Raw genomic sequence first — 15,713 nt, 5'->3', positions numbered from 1 at the left:
AATTGGCAGCTGTGTGCCAGGATGGCTTTGTAAATTGTTATACATATCAGGAGATTAATTAAATATTCGACAGACAAGTTAAAGTTCAGGATGTAGCATTTGTAGATGATTTTTGCATTGTAGTGATCATCTATATCAGAGAGCATGGTGGGAGCACGGTGGCTTAGTGGAAATGGGCCCGACTCCTATTCAGAAGGTTGTGGGTTCAAACCCTGGTGATGCCATCATGTTGTACCCTCGAGTAAAGCACTTTATCTCGATTGCTCCCTCTTCACCACAAATGGGTACCAGCATTCTTAAATGTTGGGAAGGTAACGTACAGACTCGCTGTGGAGGAGGTGTGGGTGACCCCCACAGCAACATTTCACAGTGGAGTCTGGCCCCCGGTCTGGCCTAATCGCTAATGGAAGAGAGATGGGCACTCCCTGTCCTATAAAATATGCAGGTTAGACTCCTTTACCTTTATTTTTGTTCTTATATCAGAGTCAACCTTCTCTGTTGTGAAGAATACTAACGCATATGAGAATCAGGCTGTAGTGTAACCTAAAATGGGAATATGTGATGTGCATAAGGGCCATTATATATCCTAGCCATAGGTACCATAAAAATATTGAGGCAGCCATCAAGAAATTTGGCCCTTGATCAGTCTGATTTCCCTCATTTTCCAACCATGCCAACTGTGAATAGCCAGGTGAAACTCTAAAAATGAAGAACATAATTTAGGGGGGGGGGGTGATCTCAACTTTGATTGGGTATGGATGTGCAGATATAGGACAGATTTTAAACAAAATATGATGAAAAACTGACTCGAAATTGCAATATTTGGAAAATTTTGCAGAAAATTATGAACAATTGGCACTTTTTCAAGAAACTTTGAAAATAACACCCTTTCTTAAACAAAATTTTTATGAAATTGGGGCCATCAATAAACCAAAATGGCTTAAAATGCACCTGAATTTGCTGCACATCTCGGCGTAAACTCATTTTCAATAAGAACCCGCAGGCAGTAATCAAGAATGTTGTAAGTAACTTTCATTGTCATTTACATTCAAAATGAGCCAAAAAGATCTCATTCCCCAAGACATGAATCCAATAACCTCCATTCATATATCATGGTTTAGATATTGACCTCAAGTTGCTGAGTATGAGTTTTTGTACCCAAAGCATCCAAAGGTCATCATGAGAGTGCATCAAACATATTGTGATTAAAGAACTGTGACTGATAGATGAGCATGCGTTCTTACAAAGATGTGGAGCACAACTTCCTGTCTCATTGAGACAGTGTTCAATTAAAATACCATGAATTTATTAATCAGGATTATAAGGTATACTGTGACATTTGGCTTAATGTGATTTGATCAATGCAGTGATATATTTTCTGCATAAATGATAAAGGTTATTATGCTGTGTTATAGGCTAAATACTGTACTGACTCAAGTATAGTCCCACCCCATTTTGGGGTGAACATTTTTCAAAATTGGGGGTGGGACTATACTTGAATTTAAAAAAAAATTAAGTTAATGGATACAAATTCAATGTATTTTGAAATCATTAATAGAGTATGACATGAGTACAAATTTAATCAAAACACATAGGGCTATATTTTTATAAGTCAACCATGAATTGATCCTAGCATTAAGCTTTAGGTCCAGGGACACCCTAGTTGTTGTTTTTTTACAATTTCTGAAATTTTTTGGAAATTTGGGGATGGGACTTTACTCGAAGGTGGGACTATACTTGTGTCAGTACGGTAGTAGAATTGACATACATTATATGGCTGTAAACATGGTAAATTCAAATTATATATAGTGGGTATTTTTAGTCTCTGCAAATCTGTGACATCAGTGCGTGGAGGTAGTTCTTGCTTGTGCACGTTTAGTGCAGCATCTTTAAAAGGGGTGCGTGTGTGTGTATGTATGCCAGTCGCTCACAATTTGAAACTGTACACAATGAAATGAGCAATGACATCACTGACTCGCTTGTTTTAAAAATACTATAGTACTGGAACTTTGCAAATGAGTTTAAAAAAAATTATTGCTGGACATCAAACTTTTTTATGCTTTAATATGAAAGGCTGAGTTACCACAATATAGAGTTTTATAATTTGATTTTGAAATTTGATATGGCAAGGAACTTCAGTGCGAAAGAGGACATTGTAAGCTGATCACAAAAAGAGCATAAACAGTCAAGAACTTGAAAGAAGAAATAATTCCTACAAAATATTTTTCATCAAGCATCTGTGCATCAGTGTTTACTCAGAAGACGTCTGTTGTGCTTTAGGCCTATTGAAAATTAGATTTGGCACAAAAGAATATGCAATTACTGTGTATTTTAGGAATTTTTGAGCCAAAATCTTGCCCATTTGGAAAAAATAATTCATTTGGCGCACCCTATTTCGAGAGAGAGAGCATGTACATGGTACATGATAGCACATACATGTAAACATAATTCAGGTCATGTAGACATAGTGCGTGATATTTCACTCTACATATGTATAGGTGAAAGTGGGTGTTTCTGGCACATACAATAACATGAATATAACACCCATGTCACATGCCTGCATATTGTAGTCCTACAATAGCAGACCTACAATTGTTTCCTTTTTTTCTACTTTTGAAATGGGAAATAAGATGTGTTGGTGCTCGGTGTGGTACATGATCCAAGATAAAACGCGAGTCCTAATAAGTCGGACTGCATGTAGGTAGGTAGGATCAAAGTATTTCCCTGTTCGACATAGCTGTGAAATGGAAAAGAAGTGGACTTATTATCAAAGTAAAGCAAAGGAAGCAATAACGTTGCACTTTTATAGTATTTTGTTACTCTGTAGTTCAATTGTGATTCTACCAGCTGTGGTGTTATCATTGGCAGATTCTGGGGTGTCATAGGGGTGCTGCTTCCCCCGCGATTGCATGCAAATAACTTGTGTGGAATATAAAGATAAAATTTATAATAATTTTAATAAAATGTAATAAATAGATCAATTATAAATAATAATAGAAAATTAAAGTATTAAAATAACAAAGCTTTTTCTCAATTGAAAAACAAAATAACACATATTCCTTCTCACAATATACACAATCCTCTGTCACTTCAGTAAATGTCAATTTATTATTTGAAAAAAATATCTAAATACTTAGAAAAGGGAAAACACCTATTACTGTGCACAATGACAGATGACAAATGAAACATACACACGCACGCACCCCCACCCCCACATGTAATTCAAAACATCACATGTCATAACATAAACATGTTTTATTACGAGCGACAATCTTACGAGTGTAATACATAATATGGATCACAATAGCCTCATCCCAATGGTATAGTTCAATAACCTCAATAAAACAATCATAGTGCAAAATTTGACCTGAAGTTGGAGAGTATGAGTTTTTGTACCCAAACTTTCAAAGGTCATTCAATGAATGTACAAATGTGTTGGGGTTAAAGAACTGTGCCATGATAGATGAGCATGTTGTGGATCCTAGTGTAATACAAGTCGGTATAAAACAAGGAGGAACAGAAAGCGGGTCATTGTCATTTGTTATTACCGATTGCATCCATTGTGTACTTGCCGTCAATGAAGGTCCAATATTCAATAGCCTTTGTGTATTGCTGGCAATGGTGTGCGTGCCAGCGCTCTTTCCGTCTGGCTATTATGCAAAGTGTGCGGCTGAAATAAGGTGGGAAATTTCACGCCATTAATTTTCAGTGTCAAACAATTTGAAATTTTGGTTTTAAATAGGTTAATGGTTAAAAAGTTAGAATCAAAGAATATAATGTTAGTTTAAAATATAAGCAAAAAAATATTTAAAAAATTAAAAAAACCAACCAAAAAAATCAAACCCACAACAGCATAAGATGGTTACCACTACCAGAATTTTATTAAATCTGTTCATATTTTTAAAGAATTTGAAAGCTAAGATAAGGTACATCCAGATTTTTTAAAAAACAACCTCATATATTAGCTCTGTGTTGTATGTTTTCATTACACAAGCGATAAAAATTGTGATACAGATCGTGATACAGGGATCATGTCCTGGTAATTAAAAATTAATGTCACAAAAATATATTTGACAGTCATCAATAAATTAATCAAGGTACGGTACCATACAAAACCAACAATGATATATATGCACATGAATGAACTGGAGTCTGGCCCTGTGTTATGATTTGGAAGTAGTATCACTCATTTATCATGCATACGCATGCAGTGACATGGTGCCATAAATATGCGATGTTACAGAATGAGTCCCTATATTTATGGGGCAATATGAATTTACAGTTTTTAATTTAATATTTTTTCCCATTGTGTAAAATGTAAATATTGAAAATCCTCATTAAAATGGAACATTTGGTTCATGAGATTTGATATATTTTGTGTTGTTTAAAATAAGAAATTTGCGTTTCTTCAGCACAAATTCTAATTACCAAAGTATGACTTATTTTGATTATTAATATTTGGGGTTAAGCATGTGGGTTTACATCACAGGGGGGTATGGAATTCAAATGTAATATCCTATTATCAAAGCACTATTATATGTGCTCTCTTCAGTAGATGAAATTAGGGAACACAAGAAAACAAACAAAAAGAGGTTATTATTGTGTCAATTAATAAAGTTCTGTGGGATGTAATTGCTGTCTTCAGTAAGACAAAAGAACCAAAGCATATTATACTATTATAGCAGATTGTGCTATCTTCAGTAGATGAAACTAGAGAAATACGAGAGAACAAACAAGCGATGAGTTATTCGCCAATTTATCAATTTGTATGGGGTGTAAATGCTATCTTCAGTAGACAGCATTATCAAAGCATACCAGTTTATCACACTGTGCTATCTTCAGTAGATGAAACTCAACAAAAACACAACACATGTTATTTGTCAATTGATGTAAAATAATACTATTATACAAGTAGTATTGATAAAGTTGATTTACACATTAATGATTTTTTTTTTAAAATCAGTAAGTCACAAATTCTTTTCATGCTAAGAACTTATAGCAGCAAAACATATAAAAATAGTATTGCACAACAGTATTTTTACATAGAATTTAAACAAAATTTGATGTTGTCAGTTTGTCACTTTTCAGTGACAATATTTCTGTAATGGAAACAAGCAAATATATGACACAATCTGGTCCATGGGGTCCAAAGGTGGCAAATTTGAAATGAGATAAAGGTAAAAATATGGAGTAAAAAAACAATAAAATACATAAGAAAATAGACATCAAAAACTTCATAACCTTTAATAGAACCAAGTATGCTAGACCTTTGGCGTTTTTAGTAAATGATAGCCTATTGTATGTATAATGTAATAATTTACAGTAACTCAAGTTTCAAAAATACCTCCTTTGGCCCCCATGGACCAGATCATGTCACATATGTTTTGTTTAAAGTGTTACATATACTGTTTCTTTTTTAAAATATTTTGAGCACAACAGCTGAAAAACTTGCTAAGTATCACTATTTAATGGATAATACCACAAGTTTAGCACTTTACAATGTCAAGTTGACCAGAACTACAAAGTAACATCACTGATATTGTTCTAATAATATCTGTGGTAACATGTACACCAGGTGCTAGCAATTTGGGGATTTAGTATGCACCAATGATCTTGTTTTCTTAGGTATTGTCTGTCATTTTTAACAAGGAAACAAAAGACATTATTCATTAGTTGACAACTTAACACCTGGTTCATTCTTTACAAAATGTGTCTAGTCTACCAGAGATTAATATTAATCCAATTTGGGCCAAAAGAAAAAAAAAGATTGTTTGCTTGTCCTCGTCAAACTTTTTATAAACAAAATTTTGTTAAATTATTTTTTTCGTCAAATATCTTATTCTGTCAACAACAAAAAATGATCCGACACGAAGAAGCGCAAAAACATTCCTTCATGCATCTCAAATCATGAAGTTCATGTTTGACTTTGTCCGATATATGCCAATATAACGCAGCTGTAGCGTCACATCTTTTCAATTTGCGATAGACGGTAGACTTCAATTTATTTGAACTGTAATTTGAGTACAAGAATTTACAAGAATTGAAGCATCAGATCATGCCTTCGGTCCTCAGCGAGTTATAGATCAGAATGAGAATGCATGAATGTTGGCATGCTGGTCACTTCTGGAGAGAAAAAAAAAGATGAAAAAAAAAAGATCTTTTTACCAATCGACCGATCTATAAAAATTGGTGTGTGGACAAGCAAACATTCATCCTTATGATAAATATTATCATATGGCCTTTCCATTTAAAATCCACATTCCCCCTGTGGAAGATTTAGCTAAAGACTTCCACAGAGGGAGTATGAGTATCAAATAGAATAGACAGTTGGGTAACTTCCATTTTAAATACTCACTCCAGTTGTAGAAGATATTGGTAAAGCCATAGCCCATAATACAGAGGGAGTATGGGTTTCAAAATGATTCACTCTGACCAATTACATTTGAAAAACATACCCCCCCCCCGTGGAATATATTGCCAAAATCTTCCACAGGGGTAGCCCATTTGAAGAATTATTGGCCTCCACGAGATGGTATTATGTTTCCTGGGTGCTGGTGATTACAATTTCTTAGAACTGCTAAGGCGTATAGTGATTTCACTTGGATTAATTTCTTCCCTCAACTAATATTATGTCTTTGTATTTCTTTGTTTTATCCAGGAACTTGTCAGGGGATGAAATGGGGAGTAAGCGGAATAGTAAATCGCAGTGGTATGTCTTACTGTAAGTATCATTACATTATTCTGGCAAATACTTTACATTGATAAGTACACAGTGATTTATAGTTTGCTAAGCACAGGAATAAACATATTAGCCTTGTTCAGACAGGGCCGAATCCACAAGCATCAGGGTACTTGAGAATTGTGATTCCAAAGTCAATCCTCAAATTTCGTCCAAGTCAGCTTTGGGATTGCAACCGAAAGTTAGTAACAGTAACCTCATGCAGGTGCAGTACTCTAATCAGCCTGCATTTAATCATCGCAGCCAGAATCTGCTCCCCGAGTTTCATACAGGTAGACTGGGTCTCCTCCAACACCACACGTTCGGAGCACTGTCTTAATCTTCGTATACCAAGGACGAACAAGGGTGCCGGGGACAGGGCCTTTTCAGTGGTTGCTCCTTACAAATGGAACTCATACCCCTAAATATCCGCAGTGCCCAAACTGTCACTGGGTTCAAATCCTTCTCAAAACATACCTTTTCTCATGATGTTGCTTTTGTTTGTTTTGTTTTGTTTTCTGTGTTTCTGCGCTTTGTATCCTCTGGCATTAGGCGCATTATAAAATGCTGTGTTACCTATGGTTCCTTGTCCACAGGAATTTGAAGCTAGCCAAATTTTTTCATAAAAGAATTATGACACTGCAGGGGGGGGGGGGCTCAAATGTACTGTCACACACTCAAGTACCAGAGTCCAGCACCAATTGAGCCAGATAATATAAAATATATTTGCTGAACCCAGTATTTTTCCTGTACCATATACCGACGCTGAACCTAATAACGAATTTATCGTAACACTTGAGTCATTCTAAATATTGATATTGATATATCGTTTATATACATTTTAATTGTTGCAAAATAGGAAAAACATTACGAAAATTAGACGACTGTTCCGCCTATTACGTATCACATGCATTTTACACGCCCAGTTTACGCAAATTGCCTTTATATGTGTACCTCGCCGTACTCGCGCATTACATTCTCACTGACTAGATATAAAGCGTAAATATGCACTCACTGACCAGGTACAAATATATATCTGGTTAGCGGTGTTCTTTGATGTTTCCCTTAGTGGTATGATAATATTATTTATTTGAAACACCTACATTACACAGTTGTATGCTTTTTATCCTCAATGTGTACAAATTGTTTGGAAAAAAAAAGCTGCTTACATCTTCAAAATCCACGATATTATAAAAGGAATAGAGTGCAGTTGATGCGAAATCGTAAGAGCTGAGGGCAGGGCAGACCCAGTGATGCATTAAAGGACAAGTCGACTGCTCAGTGCCAGAAGTGGGTAAGTGCAATAGCTGCTCTGTGAATATTTGGCTATTTACACACAGTATATTGTACTCGTCTACACATAGCAGCTACACATGGCAGCTATTGCACTTGCCCAGTTCTGGCACTGAGTAGTCAAAGTTTCAAATTAAGCTAAGTGAAATTCTGATGGAGTTGGTACACAGGTTGATCTAAGCAATTAAATCCCCGGGTCAAACAAACGTCAAGAGGCTTTACGGCACACCTCTGGATGGATCGATTCACTACCTTCCGCTCAGGAAATCTGGACGAGCTTCCGAATTATAGTAAATGGGAGACTGCATTGGGGAATTAATTTCGCAACTTTATTCTTTTACGCATATCACACAATGTGACTCAATGAAAATAATTTGTGTGCATTTAAATACAGAATGCCTTGAAATTTTCAAGGCAGCGAAAATGTAATGCTAACGCTTTTTAGATATTTATGAAAGAAACATGCGAGTAAAAATTAAGTACTCAAATTTTACATGGTACATGCCTTACATCAATCAAGGTGTTCTGAATGAACCGTGCGCTTCCGTTCGTCCATCCACCCTAATAATTCTCAGCCCACTCATGGGAAAAAGCTGTATGTACAAGTAAATAGCATAGCAGATACAAGGTTTGTCCATGCGGGCGCCAATCCTCTGTCGTAAAAGATGCATTTCACGTAAGACATGAACTTTGCATTTAAATTGATTTTTTTCCACTGGAGTGAGGACAAATCATATTAAGAGATCGTATAAAGAAGGAACGAGTCAGTGAAGTAAAATATAAAATGTAAAGTTCAAATGGCTGGGTTTTATTTACTGAATTTTCATATTGAACATTGGTATATGTAGGTCTGTGGTCATGTGGCCAGGAGCAGTTTGTAACATGGCATTATATATGAACGTCATTTTATTGAGCCTGATATATTCCTTGTGTGTGGCTTCTGTTAAGGGATCTAAAATGAAGCGTTTATTATGCGTTTCGACAGTATTTTTTGTGGGACATGAGAGCACCTCAGACCTATCGAATTGCATTCTGAATCTGAAGCATGTCTTTCTGATATCAAATAATTTTCATTTTTGAAAATCACAATATAATACAAATTTTATGACAAATTATAAAAATTTGATATTTTTCAAATTTTGATATATAACAGTCCTCGGTAAATTATATAAATCTAATGATATATTCTTAAAGTGTATGTAGCAGGGAGGAAAAGCCGACGGTCAATTGAAAATTTTGACCTTTCATATTGAAGATATGGATTTTTTCCCAAAAAGACCAAATTTTTTTTTGGTGTTTTAGGAAAAAAAAATCCATATCTTTAATATGAAAGGTCAAAATTTTCAATTGATCGTCGGCTTTTCATCCCACCTACATACACTTTAAGTATAAATCATCAGATTTATAAAGTTTACTTCAAGTACTGTTAAATATCAAAAATATCAATTTTAATGATTTGCCATAAAATGTGTATTAAATTGCGAATTTCAAAAATCAAAATTATTTGATATCGGAATGACATTCTTCATATTCAGAATGCAATTCGATATGTCTGATGTGCTCTAATGTCCCAAAATAAATACTGTCCAAACGTTCATACCCCAGCCCTTAAGGGTGGATTCAAAATCTACCATTTTACACGCACAATGGTAGACTTTGTATCCACTCCTACATTTAGGGTCCGCAATATTGATCAATAACATTGATCGTGTATGGGCCGCATTAGATATTTAAAATTGGAAATATATTAACTATGTAAGGTGAGGGATGTTATGGAATTAGCCCTGTTTGTAAACTGCGATACCCCTCGAATAGCTATCATACAGGTATCACAGTACCAGCGCAGGGATGTTATCAATAACCATAATAACGTTGACGTTAAAAAACGAATAGTACTTTACACTCTTACAATATCATCTTATATAGCAAATTGAAGTGCATTATGCCACACAATAAAATCAAATGCTTGCATTGAATGAATAGGGAAAGAAGTTGGCTTTCTAATGCACTCTTTTGTGGTTGACAATAATGTCTTTTCATTTGTCCTTGCCTAGCTTAGAAGGAGATGTATTGAGAATTGCAGTAGATGTATGGTAATATTTTTTGAGGGCGTGTGATTTTCATGGAAAAAGTAGCAGCCTCCGATGGCTGAGCGCACAGCGTGAGACTGGTGGATTTTGTAATGTCAGAGAGGGCTTGCCACGGTCCCGTCCAAACAGAACAAGTGCTAAGTTGACTGTCATCTTTTGTTCTTCATGTTCTTTGACCGTGTCAAAAGAGAAGCACTGATTCAGAATTTAATACAATTTTTTGTTGACACATAATTTTCATGAAAAAAATATTGCTTTTTATGGAAGCCAGAAAATGTTCATAACTTACAGTTTTCCCTGGTTTTAAAATAAAACTGTTTTTCTGACATATTTATTTCAGGACTTTGATACTGTGGCTTAGACCTCACTAGAAATTTGCAAAAATTATAGGACTCGCACATTTTTTTGTTTTACAGTATCTTATGAATTAAATCGGCATGGTCTTTGTGATATAAGACTGTGAAACAAGAGCGTGGTTCCTGGTGAAACTTGATTGTATATTTCCTGCCTTCATCAATCTTGACCACTGACCACAACAAAAGCTTTGTGTCTTGTGGTATAAAATGACAAAATCGGTATGGTCAATTAATAGTACTTTCTTATGCAGTAGCATGCACTAGGATTCAAAATTTGAGCTTTTCTTGTTTAATGCGGGTCATTGAGCTATGGCATTGGGTATGAGATCATTGTGATGACATTAGGAGACAAAATAGTCTCATTCATAAAGAAACAGTTCAATAACCTCCATTCAAGATGGATAGCTTCAAATTTGACCTCAAGTTATGGAGTATGAGATGAGCAGCTTTTGTGAATCAAAACTCTGTGGTATGGAATCCTACTGCTAAACTGCTAAAGTGTGACATTTTTCGCGATTCAATGTTTTATCATAAAAAATTGTCATAAATAACTAAAAGCAATCTAATATAGTTATTTGAAATATATAATAATGAATGATTAAGTGTGATCTTTCAAATATAGATGGGTAAATTAATTAAGAGCTGTTTCTTAGTGCAATGTCTTCCTTTGTTATTTATGATGGGAAAGCTATCTATTTTATACATTGAACAATTACAGCTTTGTGTTTTATAACCATGAAGAGATGCTGTCAATTGGTGATTTACAAATTTCAGGCTAGCTATATGCTGTAGCGGTGTATGTATGATAAGCATGGTATCGATTCAAAAGAGGAAGTAAATTTTCTTTTTATAAAGGTCAACCATAAAGGGGGGGACTCCCCAATCAAGCTTTACCCAACTTTTAAAAATACATTAAATACAAAAAGATGCTGTTAAAAATTCCTTTTTCATTTGTTTTTAAAATTTCATTTGTTTTTCTTATTTATTTATTTATTTATTTATTTATTTATTTATTTATTTATTTATTTATTTATTTATAACAAGTATACTTTACAAGTGACTAACTTTGGAATTTAGAGTGCTCAAACCCATTACAGGTGAGCTATAGAAACAAATTCAAAGTATAGACCTCTGGCAAGGCAACCGTTACTTAAAGTTTCACGGAATACCCTCACTTACGACAAGGATTATTAAATCAGGATGTGACACTTCGTAATTTGCATGTGTCCAATTCATATGTTAATAGCATATTGTTATTAAAATGATGGTCTGACCTGGCCAGAGGGCGTTAATATAATAGACGTTTGATAAAGGGACAGAGTAGTTTCCATTTGTATCGGCTACCGAACGAAACATAATTATTATGCACATTCCGACCAGAGTAGGCCATGACGCGTAGGCCTATGCCGAACGTACATTTTAACAAAAACAATATTATTTGAATTTATTTAATTTAAAAAAATTACCCTATTTTACTAAATTACCATGTAAATTAACCGGTTATTTACCGACTCACAACACTGACATGAATACAAGTTTTAGTATTATTTAATAATATTATTTCCTCTATCGTTTGATGTACAATGGTACAGGTTGGGGGGGGGGGCAAAATAGTTTTGTACTTTTAAATATTAAAATATGAGGGTGGGGGTCATAACAGTTTTAGGTCCATTAACTTGTGAGACCGGGGGTCAACAAAGTTTTTGGTTCACGAAGAGGGGATGGGGGGTTAAAAAATTTGTAACACGAAAAAATATATTGCCACCCCACCAAAGTATTTCTGAACACTCCCTAAACTTAGTTGATTTTTCAGCAAATGTTATTTTTCAGTGAGTTTTGCTTTTATTCTGTGTTAAATTATGGCAAACGGAAACAATCAAAATATGATGAAGCTAGGAAACAAATACTATAATCGCTCCTGGGTGTCATGCATGCTTTTTGACGTAGGCCTACCGGTATAGGGGCCTATTGCCAGTCACAAAGTTTGAAATTGTAATTGTTTAATGTAGGCTACTCCCTAACAGAATACGTTTATAGGCACGCTGGCGAAGTGACGTACTTAAATCGGATTAACTACCATAACAATAGATGAATACAATTTTGACTATATCGCCCGCACTCACGTTCATGCAGTAGGACCTACCGATGCATTGAACCATAGATGTCAAAGAAATGCTAATCACTTGCACCTGTAAGATTAGTCTCTTTGAAAAGAACGGTATTGTATTCAATCTATTATATGATTGAAGACAGGTGTACAGACGGCTTGACGTGAGCCTATGATTTTTTTTCTGGGGTCTTGTAGTGTACGCTGGTTATCATCGATGTTGAAGTGCCTATAATAGTTCAATGTAAGAAAATGAGCCAATAGACGTGATGAATAAAGATCGGATTTTTGGATTATTAGTGGCGGTATACAATTAAATGTCAAAATTACGGTGCTATTCTACTTTTCAACAATAATTCATACTGGCAGGCAACACCAATAAGTGTATTAGTGCAGATTGATATTTTTCGGGATACTTTTCCACAGGGAGGAAGCACATGGCAAAAACTATTGCCGCGGGTGCCATTTTGGAAGGTCACGTGAAGTGTCAAATGATTTTTTGACTTCAAATACTCACTGTATTTCATATCTTATGCTTGTCGTATACTTCCTTTCTATTATCGATAGTTAGTTTCAATTTCGACATTACTATATCACCAAGACATGCCCTTATCAAATTAAAAGACTTTCTTGCAGAAACAAATCACGGTGGCCTGATGGGATCATAGTAGTTGACCCACTTCCGCCCGGTCTAACCTTGCTTGGGGGCGCTTTTACTATCTTCAACAGGTTCGATTCGCTAAACTTACGACACCTTTATGTGGTGACCTCAATCACATGGGCTGAGTAAGAGTTGATGTGAATTATTCATAACCGATCGATACCTTGCCTCACTTTGTTGAGAGCAAGCCAACTAAATTTGCCATAGGTTTGCGTGGCTAAACAAAAGCCGTGAATTTAGTGTCACCCCCCTGCTTACGATCATTGGGTAAACCGATCATCAGACGGATAATTTGTCATGATTTCAAATTTACAGGAATGTATATACAAGAATATACATTCTGTGGTGTCGAAAAAATGACAAATCAAGCCAACCAGAACAGTCTCTACTCCAAAAGTAGTCGAGAGTGCTCAACCACTAAAAAATAGTGGGGGCGTATTATAACAAGTATACTTTACAAGTGACTAACTTTGGAATTTAGAGTGCTCAAACCCATTACAGGTGAGCTATAGCAGGGGGGGCCGGCCAAGATTGGCTGAATTTTGACGTTGTCATTGGTTTTACACGTAAACACAAAAATGTCTCAAATTATTCCAAAACTGTACGTATGTTATTAAGCACTATTTTATCAGTCTAAATCCGTTGAGGTTCGCCAGTGAACCTCATTGTAAGTACTGTTTTTTGAATGTTTTGTATGAATAACGCACGGTATGTTTATGATATATACCTAAAATTTCCCCCATTGTGTATCACGGTTCGCTTGGTCTAATGGTAACGGTCTCGCCTGCGGTGCATAGGGTCCCAGATCGAGTCCCGCTCACTCCCGGCCATAATTTTTTTTTTTTTTCACATTTATTTTGAATCCAAAAATATTTATTTTTATGTGAAAATTTATACATTCACTGAGAAATATATTTTGTGCATTTTTTTTTTTCTGTAACGGGCCAATAGAGCTAAAAACACAACTCAGCACGGGCGTCCAATGTCCAGGCAGTGTTGCCGTCATATTGTCTGTTTTGTTTACGATATTGGCTGTTGCCACAGTGAATAATGTAGTCCACCATCGTCTGAGCTATAGAAACAAATTCAAAGTATAGACCTCTGGCAAGGCAACCGTTACTTAAAGTTTCACGGAATACCCTCACTTACGATCATTGGGTAAACCGATCATCAGACGGATAATTTGTCATGATTTCAAATTTACAGGAATGTATATACAAGAATATACATTCTGTGGTGTCGAAAAAATGACAAATCAAGCCAACCAGACTGTTCTGGTTGGCTTGCCTTGCCAGAGGTCTATACTTTGAATTTGTTTCTATAGCTCACCTGTAATGGGTTTGAGCACTCTAAATTCCAAAGTTAGTCACTTGTAAAGTATACTTGTTATAATACGCCCCCACTATTTTTTAGTGGTTGAGCACTCTCGACTACTTTTGGAGTAGAGACTGTTCTGGTTGGCTTGATTTGTCATTTTTTCGACACCACAGAATGTATATTCTTGTATATACATTCCTGTAAATTTGAAATCATGACAAATTATTCGTCTGATGATCGGTTTACCCAATGATCGTAAGTGAGGGTATTCCGTGAAACTTTAAGTAACGGTTGCCTTGCCAGAGGTCTATACTTTGAATTTGTTTCTATAGCTCACCTGTAATGGGTTTGAGCACTCTAAATTCCAAAGTTAGTCACTTGTAAAGTATACTTGTTATAATACGCCCCCACTATTTTTTAGTGGTTGAGCACTCTCGACTACTTTTGGAGTAGAGGCTGTTCTGGTTGGCTTGATTTGTCATTTTTTCGACACCACAGAATGTATATTCTTGTATATACATTCCTGTAAATTTGAAATCATGACAAATTATCCGTCTGATGATCGGTTTACCCAATGATCGTAAGTGAGGGTATTCCGTGAAACTTTAAGTAACGGTTGCCTTGCCAGAGGTCTATACTTTGAATTTGTTTTTATTTATTTATTTATTTATTTATTTATTTATTTATTTATTTATTTATTTATTTCACTTTAGCACTGGCACAGAATTACAAAAATATTATATTGCACATCAGATACATCAAAATTTACACAATATCATAAAAGGAACAAAATTATTTGAAAAGTCCAGTCAATGGCTGGAGCGAACAGGTACTATGCACCTCTAAAGACCGCCCTACCAAATCCAAAAAGAAGGGGAAGGAAAAATGCTTATTTTTGCCCTTGCAAATTTGTCAGTTTTATTCACTTACTGCAGGATCTGCTTCAAAAATATCAGTTGATATTGTAATATTGGTAATATCACAATACTCTGTAACTTGAGCAATGGGCTATTCCAGTTGAAATCCTTACACCCCCAATGGAAGATATGACCTTAATCCTCTACACAGGAGGTGAAAATTTCAAATAAAGTCACTTATTTCAGCGGGTAATCCTATTTGAATTTCATGCTCCATGTGTGGAAGATTAAGGTCATGTCTTCCATAGGGGTAT

General features: G+C 35.3%; 1 protein-coding gene across 3 annotated transcripts in view; it reads left to right on the top strand.

The window, feature by feature from the left end:
* Positions 1-15,713, top strand: part of LOC140171865 (uncharacterized) — a 312,836-nt gene that overhangs the window by 79,534 nt on the left and 217,589 nt on the right. For all 3 annotated transcript variants that reach the window (XM_072195201.1, XM_072195200.1, XM_072195203.1), the window contains exon 2: positions 6,659-6,721. In XM_072195201.1, the coding sequence (XP_072051302.1) occupies positions 6,659-6,721 (63 nt within the window). The remainder of the gene's footprint in view (positions 1-6,658; positions 6,722-15,713) is intronic.

This window comes from Amphiura filiformis, chromosome 15 (genome assembly GCF_039555335.1).
Source record: "Amphiura filiformis chromosome 15, Afil_fr2py, whole genome shotgun sequence".
Classification (NCBI taxonomy): domain Eukaryota; kingdom Metazoa; phylum Echinodermata; class Ophiuroidea; order Amphilepidida; family Amphiuridae; genus Amphiura; species Amphiura filiformis.
This window is presented reverse-complemented; position numbering and strand designations above follow the sequence as displayed.